We start from the raw sequence: 16,488 nt of genomic DNA on the forward strand, positions 1-16,488 counted from the left end.
CACACACATATATATATATATATATATATATATATATATAATGTATGAGGATTGTAGAGAATGTGTCAATAGCAAAACAAAGCCAAAACCTTGACATTTTAGGCAATTTAGAAATCCTGGCCAGGACATGTTAGGTCAAAGGAGGATATACGGTCAGCTTATTCAGTAAGTTTTTGCTTGCAACTGCATCTCATCCGTTCCAATAGTACCAGTGGTTCTGGACTCTATACTGACACCTATTGGCCCGGATGTATGACGCTTGTTCTGTAACCATTGCAGTTTCAGAACTGTTTGCTTTGTTCTTTTTTTGACAATGTCTCATTGGACATACATGCATAATGGACAATTTTCGATTCAACCACATTTTTTTCCATGACTCATGCTGGTACACGGCTCTGACTGTTTGTGCTTGGCACTGGAAGTTGCAACTTATATTGTCAGTCTGTGGTGTGAAAGCTGTGGGTCATTGCAGTTTGTTTCATCACTCCAGCAGGGATGCTTGTTTGGACATATATTTTCCCACTCATTCTTATTAAGTTTGGACCGGTGGATCGCACACATGCTGATGCATGTTATCAGTCTCACTACCTTTGGCGTTTAAAGAATCAATTCAAGTGTCTGGAGTTTGCTGCAACTTTTAAAACCTAACACTCAAAACCAGCTTGTATGCGGAGCAATTGCCCTGTGCAAATTGCAATCAACACTAATGTTGTAAGTCTGTGCCTTTATCTGATTTACATAATTACTTTAGTGAATTTGGATGCTAAAACAGTACAGAAAATGCATGCAAGTAAACAATGCTATCAGCAGGCACAATTCATTCTAAACCTTGGGGTAATTCTTCATGAGAAACATCCCAGAGGTGAACAGAGTTAGTGTGCAGCTGTAATCTATTAAGACAAGGTGAAATGTACTCCGCCTGGAGAAGCCAGAGAAACCATTCTCATTATTGTTTAAGCTTCAAAGTCACTGGGGTCTTATGTGTGCACTGGATTGACATTCATTCAACATGGGAACCGTGTGGTTTCAAAAACTCATCAGGAATGAATTTCAGAACAGAAATCTCATTCCAGTGGTTTGGTCTCCAGAGATGGGTCTCAAAAATCTGTTTACAATCAGTGCAAGACTTTACTGCATTTATTTCTGTAATAAGTACTCTTTTTAAAATTATACTAAAGTGTACTTCTTTTATTTACAAGTATACACGTACAAGTACAAGACAGTTTGATGAACTCTTACCAGAGAATCTTCCACACTGAAGTTAAACATGTCCATGGCATCTGTCTTCAGTTTGGACACAAAGTCCTTGTACTCGGGGTTCTGAGGCTCTCTGTAGGTCAGGATCTTCACGCTCTGTGAGGATTCAACACAAAGGCAAATTTTGAGTTGTATAATGTACAAGACAAAAAGTGCTCATTCATTCACACTGGTTAGGATACACACCTATGAATCACAGCCAAACAGAACATTTCAGCTAATCCAATCAACAAATCAGCTCAAGGACAGATACATGAAGCGGTGGAGTTTGCATACTCTTTATTGACGTTATGTATATAATTTGCTGTTCTTTTGTGCTGTTCAAACCTGTAAAGCCTGACATATGGAATAGTAGTCAGAAAAATATCTTTTTTAATGGAACCATTTATTAAAAAAGTGTGTTTTTTCTTGAGTATCATGTTTGATACATCAGGCTTTTATGGCTCATATAGTATGATGTATTGAGAATATGGAGCTCATACTCAAGGAGAAAAAATGATACCTACGTTCTATTCAGAGATCAAAACTGAGCAAAATATGCAATTTAGTGGTATTTGTATGGCCAAAATCATTATATAAATCAGTAAAGATTTCACAGTAAAAAGACACATGAACCACAACCGGAAGGTGGACATTTTTAGATTATACTAAAAGGTATCAGGCAACAGAATGCATAGAGTAGATTCTGTAGGAAACATTTCAGCAAAGTTTGGTCAGGCTGATGACCTAAGAGACTGCAGAAATGTGTATATCACATATGATACAGTAGACTTTCTAGGGTTAAAGATAGATGGTACCAGCAAGAGGAAACCTTCACCATGAGAGACAACAGTATGTGTATGCAGATGTGTGTGTGTGTGTGTGTGTGTGTGTGTGTCTCAGTGTCTAACAAAACCAATTCTGTCCAGGGTAGAGGACAACAAACAGGACAGCAAACACCACTAAAGAATATTCAATTATTTCAAATTGTTATTGTATATTAAAAAGCACTTTCCTAAGTAGTGCTTTTTCTTTCGGCTTGTTTGGATGTCTGCTTTTAAATTAAAAAAGGTGGCAGAAACAAACAACAGCTCCCGCCACAAAGCCTGTAGCATTTGTTCTCGCTCTTTCATGGTCACCTCCTCTGAGAAAATGTTTTTATGTCATCCATCGATGTCCAATTTCACAATAATTCCAACTGTTTTGTGCCAATTTCTTTTGCATCTGTGCCATAAACTGCCAACTTACGACAATCTGAGTGAAAAGGCTATTGTCTAAAAATTGGGAAGCATGCATTCTTACATCTTTAAACTCAGAAAAAGCCACCATGGTGTTTCACTTTGTATCTGTCCTCTGAAGTCCTCTGAAGATTGTGTATAACAGATTATGATTCATGTGAAGTGGACAGGGATATGGGAGCTGAAGCTGATGATAACAGAGTGCGTCTGAAAGATTTTCAATAGCACAGAAGGACAAAATAGGCAAGCAATACTACAAAACGTTACAGTGATGTAAATATGATTTTCAGCAAGAGCTTTTAAAAAGATTTTCCTGCCTGAAACAATTTTCTCTCAGAAATTGCTAGTAAAACTAGCAATGTGAAATTCTGAAGAAGTATTTTCTTCTTTTCTTTTTCTCGTTTTATTTACAACTTACAACAAACGTGAATCTTTGTATGTTACTCACATATTATTGGCAGTTATTGTCCCTTGTTATATATCAGTGTTACAATAATAAGACCAAAATGTGACTAAAAGTCTTCTTTTGTTTGTTGGTCTGTTGTTATTTTGGTGGTCTAAATAACTGATTCCCATTCAGTGGTATGTGTACCTCATTGCGTACTTAAGTAAGTTCCAGTGGAGCTCAGAAAGATGTAATTTTTACTCTATTAAATAGATAGATGTCTGTCTGATGGTTATGGTTTCATGTTAGCGACAGGTTGCTATTGCCCAGATGTTAATGTTTGTGATTAAAGATTACAAGACCATATGAATAAAAAAAAATGGTTGAGATGTGCATGGATAAATCATATATAATAAAGATTGCAATATTCCATAAAAAATTAGAATTGTGAATTTGGATTGCATGGTGACTTTAAAGCTAGTGTCAGTCTTAACAGAAACAAAATTAACAAAATGAAGCTTTCTCATGACTTTGGCCAACTGCTTGATGAGCAGGTTTGCTTTGCACTGCAGTCTTCAGCTTTTATTACATAAATGTCTAAACACAGGACAGTCAACTCTGATGCAAACAGTTGATGAAATCATTTGCTGTACCAACTGTTAGCTGTATCGTGAGCCTAATGGAATGATTCCTGTCTGTGGGTAAGTAAATGTCAGCTCACCACAGCTGTTAGTTAATGCCAATGAATGTTAATAGACCCTCTGCGAGTCTGTGTGAGAACTCATTATAATGCAGTTCCTTAGAGTGAAAAAAACCTAGTCCTGTCAGTCACAACACATCTCTATTCTGATTAAAGTCATCAGTTTTTAAGGATTTTCCGCCCATATTATCCTCCACAAGGTGAAACTCTTTAGTTTGGTTGCACATAAAAGTAATAACACCTCTCTTTATCAAGCTGTATGATATGAAGCAAGGATAAGCAAGCTGAAAATCAAAAATGATTTTATATATGCATTCCTGAAACGCCTGTGACTAAATTGACAGTGAGATTCTATTAAACCTTCAATTTTATAGGTAACGACTTTTATGTAATCATCTTTCCATTTTAAAATGAGCATTTTAAAGCAGCACACACACATTTCAATCAGTTACCTGCAGTGACATTAACTGCTCCAAAAATATGTTCAAAAGGATTCAGATAGCTAACAGAAATATGTGCGATATGGTCTTGTTCCAGCCTAAATAAACATTTAGAAAGTTCATTTTCAGGCAAAGTAGGGGGTGACGTTTGGCAGTGAGCCACATGAAGACATGCAGCCATGCGACAACCTTCACTAGCACCTCCAGAGCTGTCATATTTCCGCATATTTCCAATATCCAGTCATATTTCTCTGCGACTTTGAGCCAAACGCAGCACTGTCTGATTCTATCTGAAAAGGGGAAACAGCTGCAGCTGGCTGCTAATCACATCAACAAAGATCTGCACAAATATGTTTTCACAGTGAATATGCCTATGCATTTCCCTCAGAAAACTGTGGAGAGTGTCAGGAGTGTTATGGCTCGCCACTGAATCTACCTACCTACCATCCTACCGACCTACAGACCTACCTATCTGGTTATTTCCCAGATTGCAAAAATTAAGCAAAACACCGGGCAGAAAAAGTATTCTTTTAACAGAGAAGCCCTGATTTGGGGATTTGAACTTTTGATATCTGGCAACTGCATACATGAATGCTCGCATAGCAGAAACATGTCTGCAATATTTTGTCTTCTTTTTTGAAGAAAGTTTTTATTTTTAAAATACATTTTAGTCTTGTCTTTTATCATCAACGATATTGCATGTTAATATAGTAACAGTTATCATTTATTGACCTTATTGTCATCTCGTCATCGTCTCAATTTAATCATGGGAAAAAACGAACGTCAACGAACATTTTTCGTCATAGTTTTCGTTAACAAAATTAACACTACCACACACTGTCGTCACGCATACAGTATGTAATTATATTATTACTGCACCCAATAATGATGTGAAACGCTGATGTTTCACATGTTTAAAGCATATAAAGTGAATAAACTAGTCTTAATCAACTCACCTTTTTACATAAACCATGAGAAACTCATGACTCACGACTAAGCAGAGAATCATTATCAGACTTCTACTGTTGACATAAAACTGCCATCGGATCACTGCTATATTTCCAATACCTTTTTTGTTATACTTTATGCTTTTCAGCAAAAGACATCAAAAACATATAGTCCTCAACATGTTGGACAGTTTCAGATGGTTCAGTCCGATTTGGTGAAGTGGTTCACCAAAGCAGTTAAGATGAACGATTCATTTGTGAACCAGACATCACTAATGAACATTAAATCAGTGAAAAAAAATATAGAATTTTAATTTTTTTAAAGTTAAATCCATAAAACCTAAAATGTTGCTGCTGTATCTTTTACAGCAAAATAATTTTCTAAACATAAATTAGATTTTTTTTTTTTTTACAGTGCATGTACATCAAACTCACTTTAAATGCCTCCTTGGCCACATTGTCATCAGCATCTCCACGTGCCCATGGTTTGGCAGGGTGGCTCTGCAGGCTATATCCAAATAGATCGATGAAGAAGAAGGCGTACTCCTCCTGAGGAAAACCCAACCTCAAGAACTCCACCATCAGCTTGCGAAACGTGTCCCACTTGCAGCAGACATACACCACTGCAAACACAAGATAGGGAAACTCAATTATCTGCCTCAAGGATACTCATTGAGGGGAAAAAAATGTTCAGACTTAATGAGAATTCAGTCCCACTTATTCCTACAATGGAATGTGCTTGTGTGGCAAATGAGCTTTGGTTTGTACTGCAAATGCAGAAGCACCTGAAAGTCTGACACTTTAATTTGCAATTAGGCTGAAGGTTATTAACAGTTGACGATCTGAAACTCACTCCAAGAGCCGAAATGGAAGTATAGCACAAGAGGATATTGTGTCTCCAAAGCTGTACAACGTGGGATTTTCTGATCTTAATTTGTAGGTAATTGGTAATTGATTTACCAATTACCTACAAATTGAGTTATTTTAAAATTATTTTAATTTGGTTACAAATGCTAAAATTAGTTTGCATGCATTTTGTTGCTGAGGAAAATACATTTTTATGAAACATTTTTAAAAAATGTACTAATTTAGGCAATGGCTGCAGGAAAAATGATATAATCTCAGATTTGATAGGTAAACGTGCATATTAATGATTTCCACTCATACATGTACAGGAATGCCTTGGGATCTTCTGAACTCCATTATTAGTTCTGTCTCCACTATACTGCATAAACAGATTATTTGGCCATATTTATCTAAAATTATTTTACTAAAGTGTTAAACTCGCATACAAATACTAGCTCAGAATAATAGTAATCTATACTATTAATAATTTATTAGATCATCTTCTTGTTTATCAATGAAATTCATATTCACATTTGACTAAACAAATCAATTTTATTATTATATATTATTTTATAGTGATGTTAAGATGCAGTGTCTAAAAGGATACAGAATGCACTGTTTACACATTATTTCCACATGGTTGGGAGCAAGTGTACATTTTAATGCACCACATGTCATTTTAAAAACACATTTTCATGATTTTTTGAATTTACAATTTACACAAAGATTCATTTTGTTCTTGTTTTACTAAGAGAAGTCCCTAATGTATGCAATTTGCTCTTCATTATGTTGCACTACCACTAAAAAGCTTGTTCTTTGCCAGTAAGTGAAAAACAAAAAAGACTTGAAATTGCCCAGCACATTCATTTTTTCTAAACTTCTAAACTGCTAAGTAGACGCTTCCTAGGACTTGCGAGCAGAAGGGTTTGGGCTATGACTGAGTCAAAATAGTTTCAGGATCAACAAAAGATGTTGTTTCAAGAACATGTACTTGGGTAAATCATGTTATAAAATGAACATCTGTCACAAAAATGATACCAAGCACTACATGTTCCAAGGTTTACAGCATCAAAGTTATGTTTATTATTATTATTTTGCTAGTTAATAATCTGCAGGTCTTTCTGAAGGTAAGAAGTGAGGATTTTTTGCAAGTGACCAACAAAAAGACGGCAACAAGACACATTATTCTTTTAAAGCTGACGTGTTTCTGCCGCATTGGCGTCACTAAACAGACGTGCAATAATTGTTTTCAGGTTTCTCAAACACTCCCATCTGCCATTGGTCGCACAAACAAATTCCTGCCCCAAACTCACACCACTGGTTGAGACAATTTTGTTTGCGATACTCGGACAAACAAAAGCAGAGTTTTAGTAGTGCCACAGAGACTTAAGGCCGTTCACACCAAGGATGATAATTATAGCGATAACTATACATGATTATCATTCAGATTCTATAAGAATAGAGTTGTCCACATGACAACCATAATGATAACAACACAGCGGAATGACATCATTGGAATTCACGTTCGTTATAGCTGTCTTTATAGTTGTCTCTACATCTTATTCTGAGATAAAAGTATTTTAAAATTCAAGTTAACATTTAATTTTCACTGCTTTTAATGAACCCTTCCAGAGAAGGATTTGAGGTTATTGCAGTGCAGAAGGCATTGGATGGCAGGTAACATTTGAGTCTGTAACAGTCACTGAAGCGCAGCATATGTCAGGCATATGAAGCAGTGCAGTCAGGGAATCATGTGCTTCATGCTCCTAAATGCCAAAGAGGGGTCAGATCGCCACAGCAATTACACACAGCCCCGCTCCTAATGATGAGCTTGATGAGGAAGAGAGGTGAGGTGTTAATTACAACAGTACCTTTAAAAAAACATATAGAAGGCACACATGTTCAGAATAGAATATTACTGCGCTGGATAATGTGCATCCCATGTCTGTCTGTCTGTCTATCTGTCTATACAAACAGATAGAAAGACTGTCTGATAGACAGAAAGACAGGACAGAATGATAGATAGAATGATCGACAGACAAATGATAGAGCAATCGATAGATAGATAGATAGATAGATAGACAGATAGATAGATAGATAGATAGACATAGACATACATAGCAATAGACAGAACAACAGACAGACAGAATTATAGAATTAGATAGAATTACAGACAGACCCAGAAGACATACAGAGCAATAAATGAATGACAGACAGAATGATTGATAGAATGACAATCAGACAGACAGAGACAGAGAGAATGACAAACATCAGAGTGATAGATAGAACGACAGATAGACTGAATGACAGATAGAATGAGACATACACACAGACATACATAGCGATAAACAGAATGATAGAACAACAGACAGATAGAACTACAGACAGAGCAACAGACAGGTAGATAGATAGAATGACAGATAGATAGATAGATAGATAGATAGACAGACAGACAGACAGACAGACACAGAAAGACAGAACGACAGACACAGAAAGAGAGAATGACAGACATCAGAGTGATAGAACGACAGACAGACTGAATGACAGATAGAATGAGACATACACAGACATACATAGCGATAAACAGAATGATAGAACAACAGACAGACAGACAGACAGAGCAACAGACTAGAATGACAGAAAGACACAAACAGACAGACATAGCATAACAATAGATAGAATGACAGGCTGAATGAAAAATAGAATGACAGACAGACAGCGATAGATAGAATGACAGAATAATAGACAGAATGATAGACACAGACAGAACGATAGAACGACAGACAGAGAATGACAGACAGACACAAAAAGACATACACAGCATAACAAAACGACAAGCAGAACGAAAGGTAGAATGACAGACAGACATACATAGTAGGGATGCACAATATTATTGGAACGTTATCAGAATCTAATCTAATCTAAATCTAATAGCATGCATCCCTAATACATAGCGATAGATAGAACAACAGACAGACAGACATACAGAGCAATAGATAAATGACAGACAGAATGATTGATAAAATGACAATTAGACAGACAGACAGAATGATAGATAGAATGCCACAGACACACAGAATGACAGAACGACAGACACAGAGAGAAAGAATGACAGACATCAGAGCGATATACGCCAGACAGACAGACAGAACGATTGATAGAACAACAGTCAGACAGACTGAATGATAGATAGAATGAGACATACATAGCGATAAATAGAATGATAGCATGACAGACAGACAGAACTACAGACATACAGAGTGACAGACAGATAGAACGACAGACATACAGAAAGATAGATAAAATGAAGGCAGACAGATAGATAGAACGACGAACAGACAGACAGATAGATAGATGGATAGATAGATAGAACGACACAGACAGATAGACAGATAAAATGACAACCAGACAGAATGGTAGATAGTCTGTTCTATCTATCTAGACTTCCTATCACCTGTTGAAGTCTTTGAAATCCTCTGCTATCATGCAGTAATTTTATAAATAATTGATCATGGAGCAACTCCCCGTGACAGAAGATAAAGTGCCGTGTCTGTTGCTATGGCGCTCGGAAAAATACTGTGATACTCGAGTGAACCAGACTGATTTATGTCCAAACTCACAGATGTCATAAAACCTAATCACATGCCACAACAATAACAGAAAGCACTTGTGTCTATCAGGTGTGCAGCATCAGTGCTGCAGTGAGAGATTCACAGCAGGTGGGGCTTAAATAACAGTGACAGATGTGAGAGCTCTCGTTATTTCGGATGAAAAGGTTACCAAACAGCACCACACACAGCTCTTCATTTATGATGCACTGGGAAGCACCCATAAGTCATTATCCTCTATAACGGGCCCAATAACAGTCTGGTCTTCTCCACACATATGGAACTGAAGGAAGAATGGAACAGAAGATCCTACATGAGAGCTCTACATCCCCTCTCATGCACTATGAGTATAGCTGAAGAGTGGAGTCTTTTCTATAAATCTACGAGGTAGTTTGCGTTGATGATTTTAACATTGGCCATCTTGTTCTAATTCTTGGAAACAGTGACTCTTTTCCAAGGTTTAATACACTCATTTCTTGGAAAAGAATTCAATTATGCACTGTGCCACTACATGTCTCCTTCACCTTTACGTGTATCTTTCTTTCCTTTTATATTGAACAGACTTGTTTCTTTCCCAACAACATGACTCACTCACCACATGATTTTATTTTTTTTTTCCCCAGAACATGTAGTAGAGATTGGTCTGTTTTTGGCGCGGGTCATGGATTGAAATATTTATGGTATAGTTCACCCACAAATTAAAATTTGCCGAATTTTCCAAGATGAGTTTGTTTTTTCATCAGAAAAGATTTGGAGAAATTTAGCTTTACATCACTTGCTCACCAATATATTCTCTGCAGTGAATGGGTGCCGTGAGAATGAGAGTCCAAACACCACAATAATCCACACCACTCCAGTCCATCAATTAACATCTTGAATTGAATTGAAAAGCAAATCCATAATTAAGATGCCTTTAACTTCAAACCAGTCCACTATCCATAATATTGCTTTTTCAAGTGAAAAAATCATCTTGTCTGAATCAGGAGAGAAATATGCACAGACCAAGCACCGTTTATGAGTGAAAACAGTTCAATACAGTTATTAACAAATATATTGGTGGATTTTTATGTGAAAGAACAATAGAAAATGGACTTTTTCACTGGAGGAAGCGTTATTATGAACTCATATTTTAGTCAGAAGTGACGGTTTAAAGTTAAAACATCTTAATGACGGATTCATTTCTTACAAACACAGCTTTTCACTTCACATGATGTTAATTGATGAACTGGAGTGGTGTGGATTACTTTATTGTAATGTATTTATCAGCTGTTTGGACTCTCATTCTGACGGCACCCATTCACTGCAGAGGATCCATTGGTGAGGAAGTGATGTAATGCTACATTTCTCCAAATCTGTTCTGATGAAGAAACAAACTCATTTACATCTTGAATGGCCTGAGGGTGAGTAGATTTTCATTTTTCATTTTAAACTATTCCTTTAAAAGTATTTGCATAATTTGTCAACAAGACATAAAAACATAATATATTATCAAAATAGTCTTCCTTTCATTCCTTTTGTTCATGTTGACAATGGTCTGATGTACTTGCAACTGTACTGTATGTTATAGATGACAAGGCTGGATTTTCAGGGAATGGCTTGTTAGTGGTAAACATTATCTTTAGTTCTAACACTTTGTGTCATCTTGTGATTATGTGATCATAATCACCGGGTGACAAATTAATTAAGAGAAATCTCCACTCCTCATTCCACTAATCAACAGGCAATCAGAATCACAGCCCAGTCAAATGCATTCAGGGCTGGAAGCTATTCTGATGTAATTTCCCTAATGGCAATGCCCTGGTGAAAATCCAGTTTAATTGTTGACTCAGGCTCAGTCAGTATTTAAAATGAAATGGATCACTACCTATTGCATTCTACAGTGTATTTTCTAATAAGAGTACCCAATGATAAATATTTCAAAAAGGCACATACAGTATTATTTTTAAACCAATTGGGCTGCAAAATTCTTTTTTTTTGTTTTGCCAGTACAAATCTGACTTGCCCATATTTGCTGAAGTAATGTGGCAAACGTACAGCAGTAGGTCTTCTGGGTATTTCATGCATACTTTGCTGTTCAAAAGTCAATATGATTGTTTTTTTAAAGAAATTAATACTTTTATTCAGCAAGAATGCATTGCATTTGCATTTGATCTAATGCTGTTCTTTTGGACTTTCTATTCATCAAAGAATCCTGTAAAAAAGAATTGTGCCATACTTTCCAATACAATATGATGCAGCACAACTGTTTTCAACATTGATAATAATAAGAGATGTTTCTTGAGCAGCAAAATCAGCATATTAGAATGATTTCTGAAGAATCATGTGACATTGAAGACTGATGCTGAAAATTCAGCTTGGCATCACAGGAATAAATTGCAATTTAAAATATAGGCCTATTAAAATAGAAAACAGTTAATTTAAATTGTAAAAAAAAAAAAAAATTCACATTACTGTTTTTACTGTATTTTTGATCCAATTAATGCAGCCTTGGTGAGCAAAAGAGACTTATAAACATTTTAAAAATCCTACCGACCCCAATCTTTTGAATGGCAGTGTAAATAAATATGCTAGTTGTATGCTATTCCGATAAAAAGCAATTTAGCCAGTGCTGGCAATCATGTAATCTCCCTTTCCATAAAATGATCTAATAGGATCTCTTTGTACCCTTAAACGATTTTGGCACAGCAGACCTCCCGAATCTGCTGAGAACTATTTGATATAGCTCTGTTTTTCCTTCATAGTCATATTTAATGCAAGAAGACAGGGCTGGGAACAGTTTACGACATGACTGACAGAAAAATTACCTCTCATTGTTTTGCATTGAGTTCTTCTTTTTTTCATTCCACGCTGTCGCTGCTCTCTCGTCAGATTGGTTCACTTCACATAAACAGCTTTTTTTGCATGTTTATTCTCCTGAAGTCAGATACAATCAAACTGAATATACCTCATTCGACCAGCCAAAGGTAAAATGATTGAATCGGGTCTGTAAATCTGACAGATCTGCCATGTATATGGCCCCTGTGAGAAACTGCATCAAAAAACCTTACAGAGAACAAAAAACTCAGACAAAGATATGAATCCAAACGCAATATTTCAGACCAAGCGCTCTCCTGCCCCACAATAATTATGTTCCCAGGCCATAAACAAGTCTTTATATGCCAACTCTGCTAATCAAATCTTGTATTTTTAAGTCAGTGTTGACAGATGAATGTTTGGGGGAGTATTGTCATGGTCGTTTTAAAAGGCTCCTTATTATAGAGGGGCTTTACCAGTCTGTGCTCCAACATACCTGCAATGCCCACCCATGAGAATACACATGCTTTGCCAAGCACTGACTTCAACATTCATACAATTTCTGTTCCAATCAGGGTTATTATAGTTAACTAAAACTATAAAAAGCATGTTCATTAGTTGAAGTAAAATGAATGTTAACTGAAATAAACTAAAATATTAAACTATTTTATTTTGGACAGTTGCAAGGGCAACATGTTACATTATTACTTAGTTTCACACTATTTACTAAAATAACTAAATTTAAAACGGAAATGACAATGACAAAACACAAAATCACTAAAATGAACAATGAACAATGAAAATGTCAAAATTAGGTTTTCATTAAATTATTATTCTATAACATCTTGTCTATCATCTCTAAAAAATATCTTGGCAAAATTCACTTGTTTAGTGCAGAAAAATAGCAATTTATTGCAGCAAGCAAAAAAGACTGTGTCTTTCTCTTATGTTAAGAACGCGCTGCGGAGGTGCGTTCTCTTAACAACACAAAAGCAGTTAGCCTATCAAAATAAACCACGTTAACATATATAATAAAGGTGTATCAATGCACATTTCCTGCCAGTCCTGTGTAAACTACGGGATGCAAATTTTATTTTATTTTAATTTTTTTTTTATATCGTGAGACAGCGCAGTCTGAAGTAGCTGCTCAATTAAACGATCTTGCTCGTCTCAATTTGCTCAATCTTGGCGATGTCAGTGCCCTAAACGATGATATAATGGACTATTTCACATCCAGAGATGAAGGATCGGATGATGAAGTTACTAAAGAGGAGGAGTCCGATGACAGTCTGTTATATGCACAGGTGCGCGAACAGTTGCGCTGCGCTCGCTTTTCTAAATGTAAACTACAAGGTACACTATTCGTGCTATCTAAACATACAAGGGGTGATCAAAAGTTCAGCGACTATGCCAATGATAAACAACGTAAAACTGTCCTCTTCAGGGTAATGTTAGTCTGTTTGCGTAATGATGCAGTATAGCGCTCCTGACAGACAGCTATCGTTATACCCGTCAAGTGAAAGTGAAACCTGTCTCACTTTAAACCCGTTTTTCTCAAAATTCCATTCCTGAGAATCATAGCTATCAGCCAAATTCAGATAGCCATAACTTTTGTTGCGTTCAAACTATGAACGCAAGAACGCAAAATAAAAACAGTTCTGGAAAGGGCTTGAACCCAGCTTTCATATAGTATCAAAACCTAAAAAGGTAAACATTTCACCATGTGTTGGGTTTTCCTAGATCACATATACACAGCTCAAAAAATTTAAAGGGACACTTTTTAATCAGAGTATAGCAGCAAGTCAATTAAACTCCTGGGATATCGATCCAAACCTCAAGAGCCTCAGTCTCAAGAGCATGGAGGAGATTCCAGGAGACAGGCAGTTACTCTAGGAGAGCTGGACAGGGCCGTAGAAGGTCCTTAACCCATCAGCAGGAGCGGTATCTGCTCCTTTTTGCAAGGAGGAACCGGATGAGCACTGCCAGAGCCCTACAAAATGACCTCCAGCAGGCCACTAGTGTAAATGTCTCTGACCAAACAATCAGAAACAGACTTCATGAGGTTGGCCTGAGGGCCTGACGTCCTCTAGTGGGTCCTGTGCTCACTGCCCGGCACCGTGGAGCTCGATTGGCATTTGCCATTGAACACCAGAATTGGCAGGTGCAACACTGGCACCCTGTGCTTTTCACAGATGAGAGCAGGTTCACCCTGAACACATGTGACAGACGTGAAAGGGTCTGGAGAAGACATGGAGAATGTTATGCTGCCTGTAACATTGTTCAGCATGACCGGTTTGATGGTGGGTCAGTGACGGTCTAGGGAGGCATATCCATGGAGGGACGCGCAGACCTCTACGGGCTAGCCAATGGCACCCTGACTGCCATTAGGTATCGGGATGAAATCCTTGGACCCATTGTCAGACCCTACACTGGTGCAGTGGGTCCTGGGTTCCTCCTGGTACACGACAATGCCTGGCCTCATGTGGTGAGAGTATGCAGGCAGTTCTTGGAGGATGAAGGAATTGATACCATTGAATGGCCCCCACGCTCGCCTGACCTGAATCCAATAGAACACCTCTGGGACATTATGTTTCGGTCCATCCGACAGTGCCAGGTTGCACCTCAGAGTGTCCAGGAGCTCAGTGATGCCCTGGTCCAGATCTGGGAGGAAATACCCCAGGACACCATCCATCGTCTCATTAGGAGCATACCCCGACGTTGTCAGGCATGCATACAAACATGTGGGGGCCATACAAACTACTGAGTACCATTTTGAGTTGCTGCAATGAAATTTCAGCAAAATGGACTAGCCTACTGCATCATTTTTTCACTTTGAATTCAACCCTCTGCAGGTTGATCATTTTCATTTCCATCAAACGATGGGGCATCCTTTCGTTCCTAACACATTACCCTGTCCATATCAGTATAGATATCCAGCATGATATTTTCCCCAATTGAGATCTGATGTATTTTCAAAGTGTTCCTTTTAGGGATGTTCATTTTGGTAACCGGCAACTGATGCTCGTTAACCGATTGTTAACCGTTAACCGATAAAACATAACATCATAAATCATTAAAACATAATAAAGCTAGGCTATATATATACAGTATATATATATATATATATATATAACTAATAAATAGGCCTATACGAGAAACATATTTTTACTTAAAATATAAATTAAGAAAATGTAAGAAAAACAAGTAGCCTAGTATGCAGAGTTTCGGTTCATTTTTGTGCTGCGTGAAAGGAAACAAACAGCAGAAAGCGGCATCCTATTTTTCTTTAGGCTTATTTTACAAAAGCACAAAGATTTGTTTTTATTGTGGATGTACACAAATAAAGGCAACCCTTTTACAATTCCGATTATCTTTAGGACTAAAAGGAGTAGGCTAGTTTCTTCCACTGTTAGAAGGAAAAAAATTCAAGTGATTGCGCCGGCGCCGCACGCGCGCACAGTTAAGCATTGCTACCTTGACAATGCAGCCTGTTCATTATCATAATAAAATACAGTCAGTCAAACATATGGAAAAAAACTAAAAATGAAGTAAAAAATATGTAGTAAAATCTGTTAAGCCGTTATTAAGTGTTATCACTGTACCGCTGTGATGTAAAACATTTTGTTTTACGTGGATATTGGAACTGGACTGAAGTACATAATACATAATAATTTGCCATTCAAATACATCGCGAATACGGAAACATTTGATTCTGTGTGGAATGAGAGACCCAACGTTGGTTTCAGTTTAGTTTTAACCAAAATTAATTCGTTTTGGCTTGTCATTTATATTGCTATAGCTTTTATATTTTTAATTCTTGTTCTTTTCTAAATACTGTTAATTGAAAGGATTTGTTGTGGAGTGAGGGGAACTAAAATAGCCTAATTTTCAATGTTTGGCTGACTATAGTAATTACTATAGTTAGTAATGCTTAACTGCGCGAGTGAGGCGCCGTCACGATCACTTGTTTTTTTTTTATTCCTTTTAAAAGTGGAAACAACTTAGGCCTACACCGTTTCTACACCGGATGCGAGCGGCGCGGCAACTGTCGCATCCAGTGTAGACACGGTGTTACTATACTCCTTCATTTGTGGTCATATGAGAGTAAGACATTATACACACCCAGACCCCGCCTCGGACCGGCACAGAGACGCCCGGGCCGGAACCCTGCGTTCTTCCGCGCTGCCCCACTGCGGGTACGTCTGTAAGTCCATTGATGCCACTTACGCGGTGTCTGGGAGCCTGGCTAGAGCTACCCAGCCCGTCTCGATGGCTCCTTCGAACCGTCAGGCTCG

General features: G+C 37.4%; 1 protein-coding gene across 1 annotated transcript in view; it reads right to left on the bottom strand.

Annotated features, from left to right (window-relative positions):
- Window positions 1-16,488, bottom strand: part of LOC107694365 (atrial natriuretic peptide receptor 1-like) — a 107,827-nt gene that overhangs the window by 69,779 nt on the left and 21,560 nt on the right. Inside the window, exons 3-4 of the mRNA XM_016494057.1 lie at window positions 5,382-5,569; window positions 1,240-1,353 (exon numbers count right to left, since the gene is read on the bottom strand). Coding sequence (XP_016349543.1) covers window positions 1,240-1,353; window positions 5,382-5,569 — 302 coding nt within the window. The remainder of the gene's footprint in view (window positions 1-1,239; window positions 1,354-5,381; window positions 5,570-16,488) is intronic.

The sequence above is a fragment of the Sinocyclocheilus anshuiensis genome, unplaced genomic scaffold, assembly GCF_001515605.1.
Source record: "Sinocyclocheilus anshuiensis isolate Anshui unplaced genomic scaffold, SAMN03320099.WGS_v1.1 scaffold1240, whole genome shotgun sequence".
Lineage (NCBI taxonomy): Eukaryota > Metazoa > Chordata > Actinopteri > Cypriniformes > Cyprinidae > Sinocyclocheilus > Sinocyclocheilus anshuiensis.